This window comes from Hemitrygon akajei, chromosome 11, assembly GCF_048418815.1.
Source record: "Hemitrygon akajei chromosome 11, sHemAka1.3, whole genome shotgun sequence".
Lineage (NCBI taxonomy): Eukaryota > Metazoa > Chordata > Chondrichthyes > Myliobatiformes > Dasyatidae > Hemitrygon > Hemitrygon akajei.
In genome coordinates this window covers 67,466,260-67,484,829 of record NC_133134.1, presented here as the reverse complement: position 1 = coordinate 67,484,829, position 18,570 = coordinate 67,466,260, and the positions used below count along the sequence as shown (strand labels likewise).

Here is an 18,570-nt window from a genome sequence, read left to right as displayed (position 1 = left end):
AGATCACCACTAAAGCGTCCACAATCTCTTCAGCTACTTTTTTAAATACCCTGGTGTGTAGTCCATCTAGTCCAGGTGACTTATCTGACTTTAGAACTTTCAGCTTCCCAAGCATCTTCTCCTAGTAAAAGTGACACTTCTGCCCCCTAAACCTCTTGTGTTTCTCAAAGTGAAAAGTGAGAGTTAGTGTCAGAGTTTGCCTGCTCATGACTTCCTCTCCGGTGGTTGATTCCATTCTCGCCTCTCTTTTACTCATCATATATTTGAAAAAAATTGTTTGGTATCATCTTTTAAATTATTGGCTATCTTATCTTCATATTTCATCTATTCTTATTCCTTTTTTATTTGCCTTCTGTTGGTTTTTACAAGCTTCCCAATCCCTTAGCCTTCCAGTAAGCTTTGCTATATTATATGCCCACTCTTTTGCTTTTATGGTGTTTTTGACTTCCCTTGTCAAGCCAAGGTTGCCTCATCCTTCCTTTAGACTACATCTTTTTCTCAGGGATGAATCTATCCTGAGCCTTCTGATTGCTCTCAGATACTTCAGTCATTGCTATTCTGCCTTTATCCCTGCTATTGTTCCTTTCCAATCAACTTTGGCCAGCTCTGCTCTCATGCCTCTGTGTTTCCCTTTACTTCACTGCAATATTGAGATATCTGACTTTTTCTTCTCCCTCTCAAACTGCATGGTGAATTCTATCATATTATTATTACTGCCTCCTAGTGGTTCCTTTATATTGAGCTCCCAAATCAAATCTGGTTTATTCCACAACATCCTATTCAGAATTGCCTTTTCTCTGGTAGGCTCACCCACAAGCTGGTCTAAAAAGCCATCTAATAGGGATTCTACAAATTCTTTCTCTTGCACTCCAGCACCAACTTGATTTTTCCAATCTACTTGCATATTGACATCCCCCATGACTATCATAGCATTGTCCTTTTATAGTTAGGACCATCGAGGATGTAGATAACTACCGTAGATGTCGGATTATAAGCCGCTACTTTTTTCCCACATTTTGAACAGCTTTGAACACTGCGGCCTTTACTACGGTGCGGCTAATGCATGATTTTTTTTCATGCCGCCAAAAACATTTTGCCTCGTAACAGTAGACCAATAAAATTGATGAGTAGTTCACAGAGGTCCAATGAAATTGTACGATAAATCAAGCGCACTTTCACAATTAAATTATTGTAAATCAGTCATTTGTACTCACCCTCATCAACATGGAAAACACTCGAAGAAAAGCATTGTGCTGCCTTTATGGCAGTTATTTAGTTTATAATATTTTCGCTTAGTAATTCATTTGTTAGTATTTTCTAGTTAAAGTTAGAAGTGTTTTAACTATATTTGTTTTCTGTACTACATCCCGGGATGCTATGACGTCACACCCAGTTTCGCCGCGTCTTGTGGGAAATACTGGTTTGCGATAAATGGGAAGGTGGGGGGCGAGTGGCATTAGACCTGAGCGAACGCTGCTTTTAAGTTAAAGGCGATCAATAACTTTTCCTGGTAGGCTGCAGTATATATATTTTTTACCAGTCGTTAGGAGATATTGGAATGTTGTTCAGTAAAAAAGTATACGCAACGTAATTTGTGTGTTACCGATACGTATGTATATTTAAAAGTAGCCGCGTTACAGGCACGGTTCGAAAAAAAGCATTTGCAATATGTATTTGTTTATGTTACCATATGGATTTAATTAAAAGTTAAAAAATCCTCACGTGTAATATCTTTCTGTGTAAATATCTCATATTACAACGTGGGACACCTGCGGCCGAAAATCCGGTGCGGCTTGTACAAGTACAAAATTGATTTTCTTTCTAAAATTAGAGCCAGCGGCTTTTAATCAGGTGCGCTCTGTAGTGCGAAATCTATGGTAAATGGGGGAAGAAGAGATTGAATGAATCAAGTGATGGGAGACAAGAAAATTTGGGACCATGTGGTTAGTGATAAACACAGCTTGTCAGGAAGAGATGGACCATACAAACCTTAAGATAGATCATTAGGTGATTTAAAAAATAGCACTAAATGTTACATGGCAAATTAGAAGTATTTAATGGTACAGGCAGAGAAACATGATTTTGTTGTTCTTATGAAGACATAAAGGTGACTAAAGCAGGTAATTAACTATTTTGGGGTACTTGCCATTTCAAGTGTATAGGCAGAAAAAGTAAAACAGATGGGACAGCTGTGTAAGTAAATTATGATATTACTGTAGGGAGAAATTATTTCAGGTATGGAATATGAGGTATAGAAAATGGGTGGAGATGAGTAATTTGTCGGCTTCTAAAAAAGGAGTTATACTGTCAAGTAGAGTATAAATCAAGAAATTTGGAAGTTTCTAAGAAATGTTGCAGTAATTATGAGTAACTGTGTAATAAACTGGGAAAAACTAACTTAGTGAAGATAAGCTTCAAGACATATTCATAAAATGATTTTTTCCTGTACATTTGCCTGCCAACCTAATTTGGATAATCTTAATCTAAAGAGCCACAATTTATAAACTTTAAATTCTGCAGTGATGTAACCTGAGTTATGGTAGCACATTTTCTTAAAATGCTAGATTATGTTAATTTATCAAGAGAGTGAGGAAATGATTAATTTTTGGAGAGCAGTGTATAACCTGCATTTCTTTTAGGTTTTGACAGATAGCTTTGGGATTAATTTGATAACTTTTAAAATGATCTGCTCAGGACACCATGTTATTATACCCATTATGTATATATCAAGCCCAGTTAGTGCTTAGCAGGCACTCAGTGGGTCAGGTAGAATCAATGGAGGGAGATGAAAAATTTACGTTTTGGGCCAAGGAGGAGAAGGAGCTAGTAGGTGATAGATGAATCCATCTGTGAGAGGGGCAAGGCAAGGCAAGTAAGTAATAGTATATGCTGGGAGTTTATAGGTGGACAAGGCCTAGCAGGTTTCTTGTTTCCCATATTAAGTCTGAGGATATTGGTTATGTTATGTACACAGTTTTGTGTAATTTGCTACTTAGAAGTCTGCTATGATTGTAACATCACAAGCTATCTCCTGTATTGCTCCATGTGACTGCATATGCATAGCTTTTTGTTCCTTTCTTCATTAAGTACTTGCCTCATAGACAACCAGACTGTTCATCTCAAAACTATATACAGTATATTCTGATCAATGCCTGCGTAGTGAAATTACTCCTGAATTTTATGTTGGATTTGTTAGTGGACATCTTTTTCAGTGTTTGGCAGTTTTGAATCATCCATTCTTTACGTGGAACCTTTGAAGCTTCTTCATTAAATGACTCTATAGAATTATGTCCCAGCCTCTTTTGGGGAAAGTCTGATGGAACAGGTGTGAAATTTCTTAGCAACAATGCGCTGAATTGATGCATGTTATTGTGCTCCTTTGTCTTCATTATCTGTTGTTTCGACTCTAATAGTTCAAATAAATTGATTCTTTTTCTTCCACAATATTGATTTTTGATATGCTGAGTTCTTCCTGATATATCTTCAAGCACATGCATTCTTTGACTGCCTTGATTAGGGATGATTGATTATCTGAATTCAGTGAAGGTGCTCATGGATTGGCAAGTGTAATTTTAACAGTGATGTACTTCTTGTTTATGTCAATTGTATGCTGCATTATAACTTTCCTCTTTAATCTCATATCACCTACAATATTAAGGAAATTATAATATAACTTGTAATAAGTGAAGTGTTTACAAGCCTCACACTGGAGAAATAGCTGAGGACAGAGGCACTATCTCTGTAACAGTTCTTTTGTCTCCCTCTCAGATAATCTGCAGCCACTCATTAGGTGGCACCAATTGATTCTATTCAGTTGAACTGATTAGGGTGCGAATTGAAAGCTTAAACCCTGAAGGAATCTCCCCTTTACCTGCTCTCAAGAAACTCAGGAGTTGCAGATCCTGGAAATGCCTCTTTGCCTATCTTATGTTTGGGTAGAACGTTTTTCAACCCATGACAGCTTACTTGAAGCTCCTATTGGATTGTTTTGCTGAACTATGGCTGAGATGAGTTGATACATAACCACATAACTTCGTAATGTATTTTTCAGGGCTAAATGATTCTACAGTGATTTTCAACAAACTTTAATTTAATTCCCTTCATTTCTATTCTCGATACTTGTATTTAATTATATGAAACTAAAACTGTCTAAAAAGATATATTTAATAACATTTCAGCCTGTGGTGATGCAGTTGTTACTTTCTCTATTGTAACAGTGGATTTGCATATCAGACTCTTTATCATGTTAGTAGAGTATTTGAAATCTAACTCTAAATCTGCATTACACTTCCTGTAACACTTCAGAATTAATTCTTAATTTACATGTAAATGTCATTTAGGTAAGGAATAGGAAGTAGTCCAGACAAGCTGAAGCTGTCTATATGTCTTCTATTACAAACTTTTTTTTTCAAAACTTAAGATTTTTTCCCCATTTTTGGCTTAATGCTACACAAGCTTGCTGATGATACTAAACTGAAAGGAAAAGCAAATTGTGCAGAGGATGAAGAGTGTTTGTAGAGAGATAGGTTACGTGCAATAAGGTTATTACAAAGTTAGTAAATGCAAGGTCATCCACTTAGGAAGAAGATATAAAATATCAGATTATTATTCAGATGGTGAAAGATTTTAGCATGCTGTATTGCAGGGGTCACCAACCTTTTTTGCACCGCGGACCGGTTTAATATTGACAATATTCTTGCAGACCAGCTGACCGGGGAGGGAGGGTTGTTCATCACGAATGGAATATAGGTGATAAGTCAACTATAAGTTATTTATAAATGGCTAATACACTCAATTTTGTTTCTGAAAGGGTTTATCTAACGAATTTAATATTAAGCACACAACGCATATTTTCCTCGCATGAACATAGTGATAAGTCAATTATAACTCACTTATAAGTCAATAGCATCATAACATTTTAAGTAACATTTGGATATTAAACACACAGCGCATATTTTCCTCGTATGAACATATAAAACCATTGCAACACACCAGTGAGAGGACAAGGTAAGGGCCAGAGGTCCCCGTACCGGGACCGCAGCAGTCGCAGTCCGGAGAGAGCGACTGTCCGAGCGAGGAGTGGGACAGGGCACACGCCCGCTCCCCATGTAGGTAGGTAGGATCTATCGGCCGATGAAAGTTTGGCTCAAGGGATGACTTCCAGTAGATTGCAGTGAGATAGCTGCTCTGCTGCTTACGAAACCCTGAGCCCAAATTAGGTCGCCTGTGAATATTTTAGCACTGGGTTCCCCACAAACATTTGGTGTGCTAAACACGTTTAGAGGTGGTGCCCATCTGTCCGCGCTCCAAGCCAGTAGCAACGACACTTCTCACCAGCCATGCAAGGCGGTTGGTTACCTGACGCCAACTAGTGATCCTTGGCGCTAGGGTATCACTGCGTATAGGCGACTGATAACCTTGCGTGCGTTCAAGTTCAACAGTGGGTGTGACAGGGAATGAGGAAAGGTGCAGCTGACTCATATCGTTTCATATCAGTGGTTGGGGACCACTGCTGTATTGAGAGACTTGGGAGTACTTGTGCATGAATCGCAAACAGTGGCTTTATCAGTGCACAGGTTAACAGGCAGGCAAATGGAATGTTGGCCATTGCTAGAGGCATTGAATTTAAGGACAGGGATGTTATGCTGCAACTGTACAGGATACTGGTGAGGCTCTACCTGCAGTACTGTATACAGTTCTGGTCTCCTTACCTGGGGGTGGGTGGATATACTGGCTTTGGGTGTGGCGCAGAGGAGATTCACCAGGTCATTTCCAGAAACGAGGGGTAAACCCATGAGGAGAGACTGAGTCTCCTGGGATATACTCACAGGAATTCTGACGAAGCTTAAGCCTTATTTATTGCCTGTATATTGAGACATACATCCAGTGAAATGCCTTGTTTGTGTCAATGACCAATGCAGTTAAAAGATGTATCATGGGCAGCTTACAGGTGTTGCCATACTTCCAGCGCCAGCATAGCATTTCCATTGCTTACTAACTCTAACGCGTATCTCTTTGGAATATGGGAAGAAACTGGAACATGTGGTCAGGGTGAGAATGTATCAACTCCTTACAAACAGCAGTGGGAATTGAGCACTGCTTGCCAGTGCTGTAATGTGTTACACTAACTGCTATACCATCACGAGAGGGGTACTGACAAAAATATAAAATTATGGAAGGGATTGGTAAGCTAGTGGCAGGAAAGTTGTTTCCTAGGGGACATAGATTCAAGGTTTGGGGGAATATATATTGGACTGAAACGAGAAACTGCTTTTCCTAGAGAATAGTGAATTTGTGAGGTTCCTTGATGGAGGATGCTGTTTTCTTGTGGCAGTACTCCTTTTAGATGTGCTCAATGGTAGGGAGGGTTTTCCCTGTGATGGACTGGGCTGTATCCACCACTTTCTGTGGACATTTCCCATTCTCTGGCATTGGAGTTTTCATATCAGGTCGTGATGCAACCAGTTGGTATACTCTCCACTGTGTGTCTATAGGAGTTTGTCACAGTTTTAGGCTACATCCACACCACACCAGATAAATCCGTAACTGAAGCTTTTTCTCTTCGTTTTTACCTTCTGTCCACACTAAAATGGTGTTTTCGTCCCCCGAAACTGGAGCTTTTCAGAAACTCTGTCTGGGGTGTGTAATTTTGAAAACACTGTCCAGCATGTGTAATTTTGAAAATGCCGCTTGGGCAGATCAGTGTGGACGGGGTAACCAGAAAAATCTGAAAACGCTGTCAGACGGCAGAGTGACATTTCATTTCAACCCCCCACACAATCTAACAATTTCAGAACAGATGGCAACGAGACTGAAGCCAGAAGAGTTAGAAATGTACTCACCAAGTACTTTGACTCATAACTTACTGAATAAATAAGTATACTCACTTTGCCCTGTTTTCTGTCCTTGCTTGTATGAAGGTGGTTTACCTTTTTATGCAAGTACTTCTCTGACAATAGATGTGTAACAGCGTAATGTAACATTGTATGGAAATACAAGATAATACTGATGCAGACATGTTTTACACATTTAACAAGGTGCTTTATTAATGCAACAGAGTTAGTCAGTTTTTCAATGTTCGTCATCAGCTGATTCATACCGTCTGTGAACTCCCTGTCGGTTGCCTCCATACACTCCAGTATTTGTTTTTTTTTTACTTTTAAGTCCTCCTGCACGAGAGCCAACAGCTGCCTGACGTTTAAGTTTTTCTAGTTTGTAACTGTACAAACGCGCACTTTCACAGCGAGATTCGACACCAAACATGTTGCTTGTTTTCTTCACCGAAATATCCGTTTCAATGTGGACAGAGATATTTTTAAAAACGCCTAGTGTGGATGCCTATTGTTTTTACGCGAAACCGGTGTTTTCAAAATTATCCGGTCTAGTGTGGATGTAGCCTTAGATGGCATGCTGAACCTTTACAAACTTCAAAGAAGGTAGAGGTACTGTTGTGCCTTCTTTGTAATGGCACTTATGTGTTGCTCCCATGACAGATGCTCTATGGAATTTAAAGTTACTGACCCTGTCCATCTCTGATCCCCTAATGAGGATTGGCTCATGGACCCCTGGTTTCTCCCTCCTGTAGTCAATAACCAGCTCTTTGGTCTTGTTGCTGTTGAATGAGATGTTGTTGTTGAATGAGATGTTGTTGTGGCATCATTCAACCAGATTTTGAATCTCCCTTCCTGTATGCCAATTTGTGACCACCTTTGATTTAGCCAAAACCAGTGGTCTCAACAGCAAACTTAAGTATGAAACATATATAAACTTAAATAAGAAATATTCACTCAGTGTCCACTTTATTAGGTACATCTATATATCAGCAGCGCGTAATGCCTGAAAGCATGCAGATAAGGTTAAGAGGATCGGTTGTTGTTCAGTACAATTATCAGAATGGGAAGAAATGTGATCAAAGTGACATGGAATAATTGTTGCTGCCAGATGGAGTGGTTTGAATATCTCAGAAAATGCTGAACTCCCAGGATTTTTCATGCGCATCTATCTCTCGAGTTTACAGAGAATGGGATGATAAACAAAAAACGTCCACTAAGAGGCAGTTCTGTGGGTGGAAACACCTTGACAGTGAGAGAGGTGAGAGGAGATTGACCAGACTGATTCAAGCTGATAGGAATACAGCAGTAACTAAAATAACCACGCATTACAACATTAGTGTATAGAAGAGTATCTCTTGTCAGACTTGAAGTGGATGGGCTATAGCAACCGAGGACCATGAAAATACGCTCAATGGTCACTTTATGGGGTATTGAGTGTATATTAAATAAATTAAATAACTGGTGCAAAAAGAGCCAAAATAGTGAGGTAGTGTTCATGGGTTCATTGTCCTTTCAGAAATCTGATGATGGAGGGGGTAAATCTGATTCATGATCCTGTACCTCATTTCAGATGGTAGTAATGAGAGGAGGGCATGTCCTAGGCAGTGGGGGTCCTTGCGCCTTTTGAAGATGTCCTTGATGGTTGGTTGGCTTGTGCCTGCTGTGGAGCTGGCTGAGTTTTACAACCCTCTGCAGCTTTTTCCCAATCTGTGCAATGGCCCCTCCATACCAGACAGCGCTGTAACCAGTTAGAATGATCTCAGTTGTTTATGGTGCAAGGGGACCATTCAAGAGTTTGATACATTAAGGCTTGTGGGGCAAAGGCAAGTAGGTGGAGTGACCAGATCAGTCATGATATTATTGAATGGCGGAGCAGGCTCGATGGGTCATATGGCCTACTCGTTCTCTTATTTCTCATGTTCTTATTAGTTTAAATAATTGAAAGTGTTATATTCTTAAATTGTAGGAACCATCTTCTGCCTAAAGGCTGGCAATTTTTTTCCCGCCGTCACTGGTAGAAATTTGGACTCTTGAGTTCAGGCAATAAATTGTGCCGTCCATTTGCCCATTTAATGATACCTGGGTAGCTGCATTTCACTGTTGGACTCTGGGGAATTCAGTGAGATGGGTAGATTTCTGAGAATCAGACTGGGAAATCTTGCTGCTGAACCCACTGGAATTATCTCAATAGGAAGGAATGCCTCTGGGCAGAAAGGTGGGTTGAAGGTATTTTTGCTGAGATACAAAAGCTGGAAAGGAAGTACCACCAGAATCGAGGACACCATCCAACTGTTATCAGGATAAGATGAATTCTTCACCTGACCATCTACCCTACTATCATCTTGCACTTTATTGTTTATCTGCGCTGCACTTTATCTGTGGCTTTAGTCTGCATTGTTATTGTTTTACCTTTTTCCACCTCTGTGCACTGTGGTCTGTGATTTTGTTCTGTTTGAACTGTATGCAAGACAAACTTTTCACTGTATCTTGGTACATGTGGCAATGATAAACCAGTGCCAATCTAAATGTATTTATTTTGAATTGGACTTCTTAAAATTAATGTTTAAAATTTTATCTTTTGTTTTAAGTGAGTGTTTTTGAATGTTGTCAAAATCAAAGACATTCCAAATTCAGTAAATCAAATTTAGGGATGGGTTTGGCAATCAGGTTGGAGTGGGGATTATCAACTGCTAAGGGTATTATGAGGCTGGGCCTATCATGAGCTGAGAGGCACTCTGTTGTTACACTGAGCCTTGCTTATTATCTGGGAGTTGTCTTCTCAGTGGGAGGCTCAGCTGGGGTAGGTGGCTGGCTCGCTTGAATAGCTTGTCTATGCATGGATGATCCAGCTTATTATTTTTTAGTTATGTTACTCAGTGCATATTTTTATTTTAAGTAACTACAAATATTGTTCTGATTGTTTGGAATAAGTATTGTGGATTTGGTTCTGATTTCTACTTCGGATATTATAGAAGTTGTGTGGGGGGAAGATCTTCAGATATAGGAAATGTGACACATTATTAAAGGTTAATTTAACAAAATAGCATTGTGAGGATATCAAATCAGTATATTTCATTCTTGAAGGTAAACCACATCCTTCTTGATAAAAGGCTACGTCAGTCAGTCGACTGTTTATGCATTTTGCTAGAAATAAATGCATAAATTATTTGCCAAATAATGCATATATTATCATGATTATCCTTATCAGAATTTCTATGAATTACAATTCCACTTATTCGCCTGTCTTTTAAGATTATTATAGATTAAAATGAGAAAATGCTCATTAATTATACATTATCACGAATAAGCCTTTTTGTAAGGTGTTTTGTTTTAATGGATCATCTTCAGATGAAATATGGTAGTGAATTTTAAACATGCAGGAAGCTATTAAAATACTTGAGGCACTCCGCTTTGATAGGTTAGTTGCGAAATGCATTGCTCGTTGTTGAATTTAGTCATACATATTAAAAGTGTCTCAGATATGAACTGTTGAGTAGAATTAGTTGAATTCTTCTTGCATGACATGAAGATCATATTTGTCTCTAGTTTGTTAGTTAAGATCCAGTCTTTGTTTGCCTATTTTCTATTTAGTGTTTTGTTTATTGCAATGGCTTGTATGTTTTTAAAAGTTTTAGTACACTGGAACTAAAGCTGTACATTTTCCAATGTTTTGCAACTGTTTGTTAACACTAAATTAGGCTTCCTCTGAAGGCTTGTTATGACTTTGCTTCTGTATTCTTGGGGCATGGGGCTGCTGAGGATTGTGCTTGTTGGGCACTGACGCAAAGCTGTGGATTTTACTGTGTGTTTTGATGAACGTGAAGAACACAACTAATCCCTTTTATCTCTTTAATCTTTGCATAGATGTTTCCTGACCTAAATGGTTTCACAATTTTGTTTCCCCTACTCATACTTAGTTTGATTTGCTATTTCAGCCCCTTCTCTTCATTTTCATAATTTTGATGCATGGCTTCTGTATTTTATTTTGTTTGCACTTTGTGTCTCTGGCAGCAATAACAGAACCAATCTACCCAAATTTCACTGACTTTTCCAATCATTTATTATTTGCTTGCTATAAATTAGTGTATCCCTGTGCCTCACGGAGCAGCAGCCCAAGCATTGGCAAACTGCAACTCAGAGGCTACACATTGTTTGTTAATCATACCATGATAACAAACGGTTCTATTCTATTTGCTCTTATTTCTTCCTTGATGCATAGTGATATTTGATTTATGATAATAGGTTATTCTTTGAGCTGTATTGTAATTTATAAATCCAAAGCAGGAATACAAACATCTGATAGATTTAGGCATTTATATGAACATTCTGTGTATCCCACATAGCTCTATTGCATGCATAGAAATGTACTACAACATGTGCATTCAGAATTTGTAGTTCAAAGTGCTGTGTTGAAGATTGGAACTTCAACATTTTATAGTTGCAGTGATGTGGAAGAATGGAGTAAACTCATTAAAAGTTTAATTGTAAGATTCTCTAGAGTCTCTCAGGCAGAACAGACTCTTTAGACCTCTCTGCCGTCATCAAGTTGCTGTCTATAGTAGTTCCATTTTCTAGCACTGCCCTAGCTTTATGTGTCAATATTTTACATATTCTTACATCTTAATTATGTGAGTGATTGCCTGTGTCACCTCTTTAAGCAATGCCTTCCAAATTCCAATCACCGTTTGAGTAAAAATATTCTTCCTCAAATATTCACAATCTCTTTTTTCTATACCTTAAATGTATGCCCTGTAGTTAAACACACCTTAGTTAAGATGAAGATGTTTACCACTGTCTGCTCCTCATATTTCATATACCTTAATTAGATCATCCCTTAGTCTTCTGCCCTGAACAACGCAACGTCAAACTGTCCAGTTCCTCTTCATAGCTGAAATGCTTCATAGAGAAAACATCCTTTGAACTCTCACTTCATGATATCCAGTGCAATCTTAACTGTGCTACAGTGTCTGGGCCAGAGTTGCATAAGGTACTCCAGCTACATGGGGAGAAAGCAGATAATGGGGTTGAGAAGGGAAATAAAATTAGCCATCATCCAATGGTGGAGCAGTCTTGATGGGTTGAATGGCCCAATTCCGCTCCTATTCTTATGGTCTTATGGTTTATGGTAATGTCTGCCTATTTCCCGGTACCTTACAGGGTCTTGTCATTTATTGTGTATATTCTAGCCTTATTAGTCCTCTCAATAAATGCCAACTCATTCTATTAGTAATTCAATTCCATTTGCCTTTATTCTGGCTGTTTTACCAATGGACCAATATGGCATTTTGGCAAATGAACTTATGTGAATTGGATGTAATAGGAAAGCTATCTCTCAGCTGATTTGTATCACTTTTACCTTTTGGTTTAGAATAATATTTATGAAAGATGCCATTTGGGCCTCCTGATTGCAGTTAGTGCTTACCCTGGGTGGTACAGAAGAATTGAGAGAAATTGTACCACTGTTGTAAGAGAAAAAAGCTGGTCAATATATTGTATCAGATGGTTTCATAGAACTGGTGGGCTTCCTGTTTACCCTCAGGGAAGAGACATTTTGCAATACCAGGCAGCTTGCTGCAAGAAGGAGGTGTTAGAACCAGTAAAGTTACATGTGGAAGCGATATTATTAGAACTTTCTTGACTCTTCAGTTATTTGTGTAAGCTATAGATGTTTCTAGCCAGTGTGATCAGGAGCTGATTGAAGCTGCAAGTTTTTTTTCATTCTGGAGAGAAACTAATTGTATCTGACAGTTTATAGGGTAAACATTTTCTTAGTTTAATTAACAGTTAATCTGACTGCATTTGGATGAGTATTGTCTCAAGGGCATTTATCGCTTAGCACCAAAACTGGGAGCTAAACAAATAATATTATTCAGCATCTAAGCCCTAGATTCCATAACTGCATACTTTATTGGAGCGTGAATATCTTAATACCTTAAATATGAAATTTATTGCTCACATATACACTTTGTGGCCGCCTTTTTAAGTACCTCCTGTTGGATTCTGATATTTAATCCAAAGCTCTTTTGGAAGTCAAGAAAGTGGCATAAAGCTTGTTGCTTCATGACCATTTTATTAAGCGCTAATAGAACAAAGAGATTTGGAAGCAGGGAGAAACAGAGGTCTAGTCGGGGAAGTGAAAAACAGTAAAGATGGCGGCTAATGTGTTCAGCCCTTCTTATACCCCATGGATAAAACGCATTCTATTCACATTTGTAGCTAAGAGTTAACCAACCAGAAAGCCGCCTTTCAAATAATGGAGCATGAGGATGCTTCCAGATTAATACAAATATCTTAAAAATAGGGAATACACTGAACAAGTGTATGTACACATACTATGACCACTAGGAAACATACTAAACAATTACATGTATATAGGTAGATATATAAAATACAAGCAGGCATAAGTTGTTAAAGTGCACAGAAAATAACAATTATGCAGTCTAATCCAACACTTCTGTATCTAATAGTCACTGAGTGTATGTTTATGGTTTTCTGCTGCTGTAGCCCATCCATGTCAAGGTTTCATGTGTTGTGTGTTCAGAGATGCTCTTTTGCACACCATTGTTGTAGTGCATGGTTGCTATCAACTTCCTGTCAGCTTGAATCAGTATGGCCATTCTCCTCTGATCTCTCTCATTAACAAGAAGTTTTTGCCTGCAGAACTGCTGCTCACTGGATGTTTTTCATTTTTCACACCAATCTCTGTAAACTCTAGAGATGGTTGTGCGTGAAAATTCCAGGAGGTCAACAGTTTCTGAGATACTCAAACCACCCCATCTGGCACCAACAATTATTTCATGGTTAAAGTCACTTAGATCACATTTCTTCGCCATTCTGATGTTTGGTCTGAAAAACAACTGAACCTCTTGACCATCACTGCATGTTTTTATGTATTGAGTTTCTGCCACATGATTAGCGATTAGATATTTACGTTAATGAGCAGGTGTACAGGTGTACCTAATAAAGTGGCTACTGGTTAAATATTAAATATTCAGAATGGCAGTTGCATTTGGCATTCTTAATTGAATGTTAAACTTTAAACCACAGTCATTTTGGGATTAACCAGCAGTTGATTCAGCAGTTTATAGATTACCAATATGAGGTTTATGAACATATGCTCTTGAAAAGGTTTTTTTTAAAAACTCTCAGATTTCACATTAAAAGCTTATCTCTTTAAGGCTTCCAGAACAAATTTACAATGCAAATGAAATTGGAAATTCTTACGACAAATTCCTCGGCATTTAAGACCAAATGGTGCGTTCCAAGCTGCAAATATATTAAAGGAACTGACATTACAAATGCAACAAAACTCAAACTCTGTGAAGTGAAAAATGCATGCTGATTTCCAAAAAAAATTGAAGCCATTAATATGCTGTAGATTATTTCAGCTACACATCGTTCTGGATGAATCTAAGATTTTCTCTGAGTATTTTGACCAAAATGTGAATGAAGAGATTGCCAAAAATTAGATTTCCTGTTCTTGTGGTCACTGCCCCTTCTCATGCTCGTGCAGTCTTCTTGCATCAGTCGACAGTATATTTTCTGTTGAATTTTTAAAACCAAATCTGACTTCCGCAATCCATTCTTTGGACTATGGTGAGGTTGCATGTCTTTATGACGTTTGCAGACATGTGATGGTGAAGAAAAAGGTTTTTGAAAATATTCTGGAAGAAGATGATGAGGATATGAATTATTAGGTGGTCAAGAAATGGAGAACAGTGTAGTCGAGCATGCATATAAGATAATCAAGAAAGGTATTTTCAGAGTTAACTTAAATGAAGAAAAATCTTTAGCAGCTGGCCTGGCAGAATTGTGTAACAATAGGGCCTGTAGCATCCAGGACATTTTCAAAGAGTGAAGCCTCAAAAAGGCAGACTCTTAAATTATTAAGGACCTCCACCGCCAAGGAGATGCCTTCTTCTCATTGTTACCATCAGGGAGGAGGTACAGGAGCCTGAAGGCACACACACAACGATTTAGGAACAGCGTCTTCCCCTCTATGAAACATGAGAGCATGACTGAGTATTTTAACAAACAAACCCAAATACTCTGAACATTTATGGATTTTTTAAATCCTTTATATCATCCATATTTTTGCATTATCCATGTAAGAGCTCCCCTCCATTGTCCTGGATAATTGAAAGTCTTCAATTTTAAGAATAGTTCATTGCCACAGGAAAATAAATCAAGAAATGAAGTACTTCCATTGTTGTTTCACCGTGAAGAAAAACCTGCTGACATTTTTTTAAAAGAACCCTGTGGTTGTTAACATTTAAGCTTGAACTAACATTTATGTCCATTTGAATTGAGACCATCATTGCTGAGAACTGGTAAAGATGAAATAGGTGACTTCCAACAGCTTATTCTGTGAAAACTAATCAATTTTGATTTGTAATTATATGAGTTCACATCTTTTCTCCTGTTTCCATTCATGGTGTTCAATCTGAAAAGTTTTCTGGGGCTTCTGGCAATTATGTTTTATAAATGGCTGTTGAGTTGTACTGCAGAGACCAATATATTTACTACTTGTTCTCATTTGAGCTTTTAGAAACTTAGTGTGTAAGGAAATGGTCACTTAAAACGTAGAAGCATTGAGTAAATCTGGAACTTTAAAAATTATATGGATCAAAATTACTGGTCCTAAGGTTTGATTCTCTGAAATTTTCTGTCTGGAACTGTTCCCAGTTTTCCTCTTCATTGGAAGAAATGATAGATGTAATATTGTGTGGAATTCTCCTCATGCCTTTTGCCCTTTCTGGGGTGCATTCCTAATAATTTTTGTTGTGTTACAGTGCTCGAATGTTGGAAAAAACTCTGCGGCAGCTTCAGGATGATGTTTTGAATTTGCGGACCCAGCTTTTATCTGAACAGAAGAAGCGTGAGCAACAGGAAGCAAATGCTCGACGTATGGAGAAGCGCAATATCCTACTTATCAAGGTACATTTGTGGATAATTGTTAGTGTAGTTGTTTTTTGTGCCTTAATTATGATATTATGCATTAATTCAGCATTTAATTTGCCCATTTTGTGTTGTCTTAAGCCATTTGGCAGCTTTCTTCAAATGATGTGTGTGCTTGTATACCAAATGTTCTTTTTTTCTATTCTAGTTAAAGTTTTGTAATTTACTTAATATTTTTCTACATTTAATTGATACCTCCATATCTCAGACGATACTGCTAAATACATCTAAATTCTCTTCTAGTTTTCCACAGCTCTTTATAATTGTTTACCATTTTGGAGCCATTGGCTAATATAAATATTAGTCGCCATTTTTTATATGATGAATATAAAGGTAGCTGTAAAGTGGACCAGGCACTGTATTTTGTTTCTAATTTGCAAAGCTGCTACTACTGTTTTCCTTTTCTTTCTGCACTCTACCCAAGTCTTTATCCATTTTGCCATGTACTTATTTTCAAAGTCTTTGCTACTATATTTTATGAAATATCATTTCAGAAAACTGTACAAAACATTGTTCCATGTTCTACTCATTTGTCTGTTCATCAGTGATAATCTGGCTTTTGCATATTTGTTCTGGCAAATTTTTAAATTAAGTCATTTTTTAAATGCTCAGCAATTTGATCCTATGTTACAGACTTAAGTAATTTATCTACAGAATTAAATCAGTGGGTATCAAAATTTCTGGTTTAACAGTGTCCTCTTTTTGATGAGGGCAACAGCATTTTACTGTCTTCCAGTTCTTCAATTTTTCTCTCAAAATGAAATACAGGCAGTCCCCGGGTTACGAACGAGTTCTGTTCCTGAATCCGTCTTTAAGTCGGATTTGTACGTAAGTCAGAACAAGTACATCCGGTATTATTTAACGTCAGTTAGTCAAACGTTTGTCTTAGTATATAGTATATATTTTACCTTTCTATGCATATAAAACACTTAAGAAACGTATGTATTCCAATAAATAAACCACTGCGTTGCTTAGTAATAATTGTAGCTTTCATCGGGGCAGGGCCTTTCACATGTTCCATTATTCTTACTTTATCCATTATCCTTTATCCTTTAAAATTGTTCTGATCGTTGACTGACTGTAGCCTAACGCTTTTCCAATGACCGATGGCGTTTCACCTCTTTCCAAACACTTTATTATATCCACTTTATTTTCAATTGTGATCGCTTCCCGTCAACGGAACAGAAACACTGTGGGAGATGGGTCCTGACCTCCACCGGGTCCTAAGGATCACCGCACTAAATTCCCTGGGTCCTAAAGTCCACCACACTGGGACAAGTGGGGGCTGTGCTGGGTTTGGGTATTTGATCCTCCACAATATTCTGTGTGGGAATTTAAACTGGAGATGACAGTGTTTTTTTTTACGAGGTTGAGTTGTGAGCTCAACATCAACCCGGCACGGATGGGGAGTGCACTCGGGAGCGGTCTGTCACTGGATCGAACTTGGGAATCTCTGCTCTTGAGCCTGGCGCTGATCTCACTGCGCCAGCAGCCTACCAGTAAAGGTGGGGGGGGGGGGGGGGGAGGGTCAGGGTGAATCTTGCTAAGAAAAATTTAAGCCAAATACAAAGTTACACACTTAACACAGTGTCAATGGCAACGACTTAAAATGGCGGACGGTGTCATCATCCAACTTAAAATGGCGGACTGGCGTTCTCCTTCCTCGGTTTGTAAGTGCGAGTTGTTCGTAAGTCGGACGTTTGTAAGTCGGGGACTACCTGTATCGACACTGAAAGTACAGGTTTCTGCTGTTTCGTCATTGACAAATTTTTGATTCGTAGAGGTCAAGGTTTTAGGAAACAGGTAGAAAAGTGAAACTGAGGCCATGCTCTGATTACCTTGATCTTACTGAATAACAGAACAGTCTTGAGTGACCATGTGGCCTGTAATTGCTTTAATTTCAAATATTTGTATTTAAGACCCAAGATCCTCAGATGGACACCATCAGAAACTAGTTGTATTTATCTCGCGTTTCAGTAGGTGAATAATTGTTCTGCAGTTCATTTATTTCTAAACTTGCCCTGGCTTTGCAAATCGTAATATCCTTTCTCGTACCCATAATTTATGGGTATGAAAACTCAGAGTGTTGCAGTGCTACACTCATTCCAATCTAACATATGTAAGCAATTGTTGGACAAATCAAAACAAAATGAAGGAAGTCTCAAAGCTGCAGGAATTTGGTTTTGAGGTGAATGATGAAAATGTTGTGGAAGGGTAGAGTAACAAATGAGGAAGTGTTGTGAAAAGCTGCAATAAGAAGAAAGCTGATATCATTAGGAAACGGCAGATAGAATTTCTGGGACATGTACTGAGGAAAGAGAAGTTCAAACATCTTGCAGTGATGGGAAAAATTGATGGAAGAGAAAGTCGCGGTCAACAGTGCATGACGTTCATGAGTTGCATCAAGGGATGGACAGTTGCATCAAGGGTTTGAAGAGCTTATTAGAACTTCTCAGATTAATGACAGATGGAAGACCATGGTCGCCCACATCATATGACACAGTATGCAGTGATGTTGATGAATATTCTTTTCTTTAATGAAAATTTATCAGTTTTAACTTTGAAAATTACGGTTGATCCTAGTTTCAGATGATTTTTGAGAGAGTAAGATTTCAGATGTTTCAATTAACTTTTGTGCAAGTGCTTCCTGAATATCATTGCTGAACTGGCTGTTTTGATTTTTACGTTTTGCCTCCTTATTCTGGACATAAGCAACAGCAGATGTTTCTGTCTACCTACCCTATCAAATATTTTATTCATCTTAAACATTAAAATTGGA

At 38.2% G+C, this 18,570-nt stretch overlaps 1 protein-coding gene across 4 annotated transcripts in view; it reads left to right on the top strand.

Moving 5' to 3' along the window:
* Positions 1-18,570, top strand: part of mad1l1 (mitotic arrest deficient 1 like 1) — a 1,014,619-nt gene that overhangs the window by 228,474 nt on the left and 767,575 nt on the right. For all 4 annotated transcript variants that reach the window (XM_073061007.1, XM_073061009.1, XM_073061006.1 and 1 more), the window contains exon 11: positions 15,626-15,770. In XM_073061007.1, the coding sequence (XP_072917108.1) occupies positions 15,626-15,770 (145 nt within the window). The remainder of the gene's footprint in view (positions 1-15,625; positions 15,771-18,570) is intronic.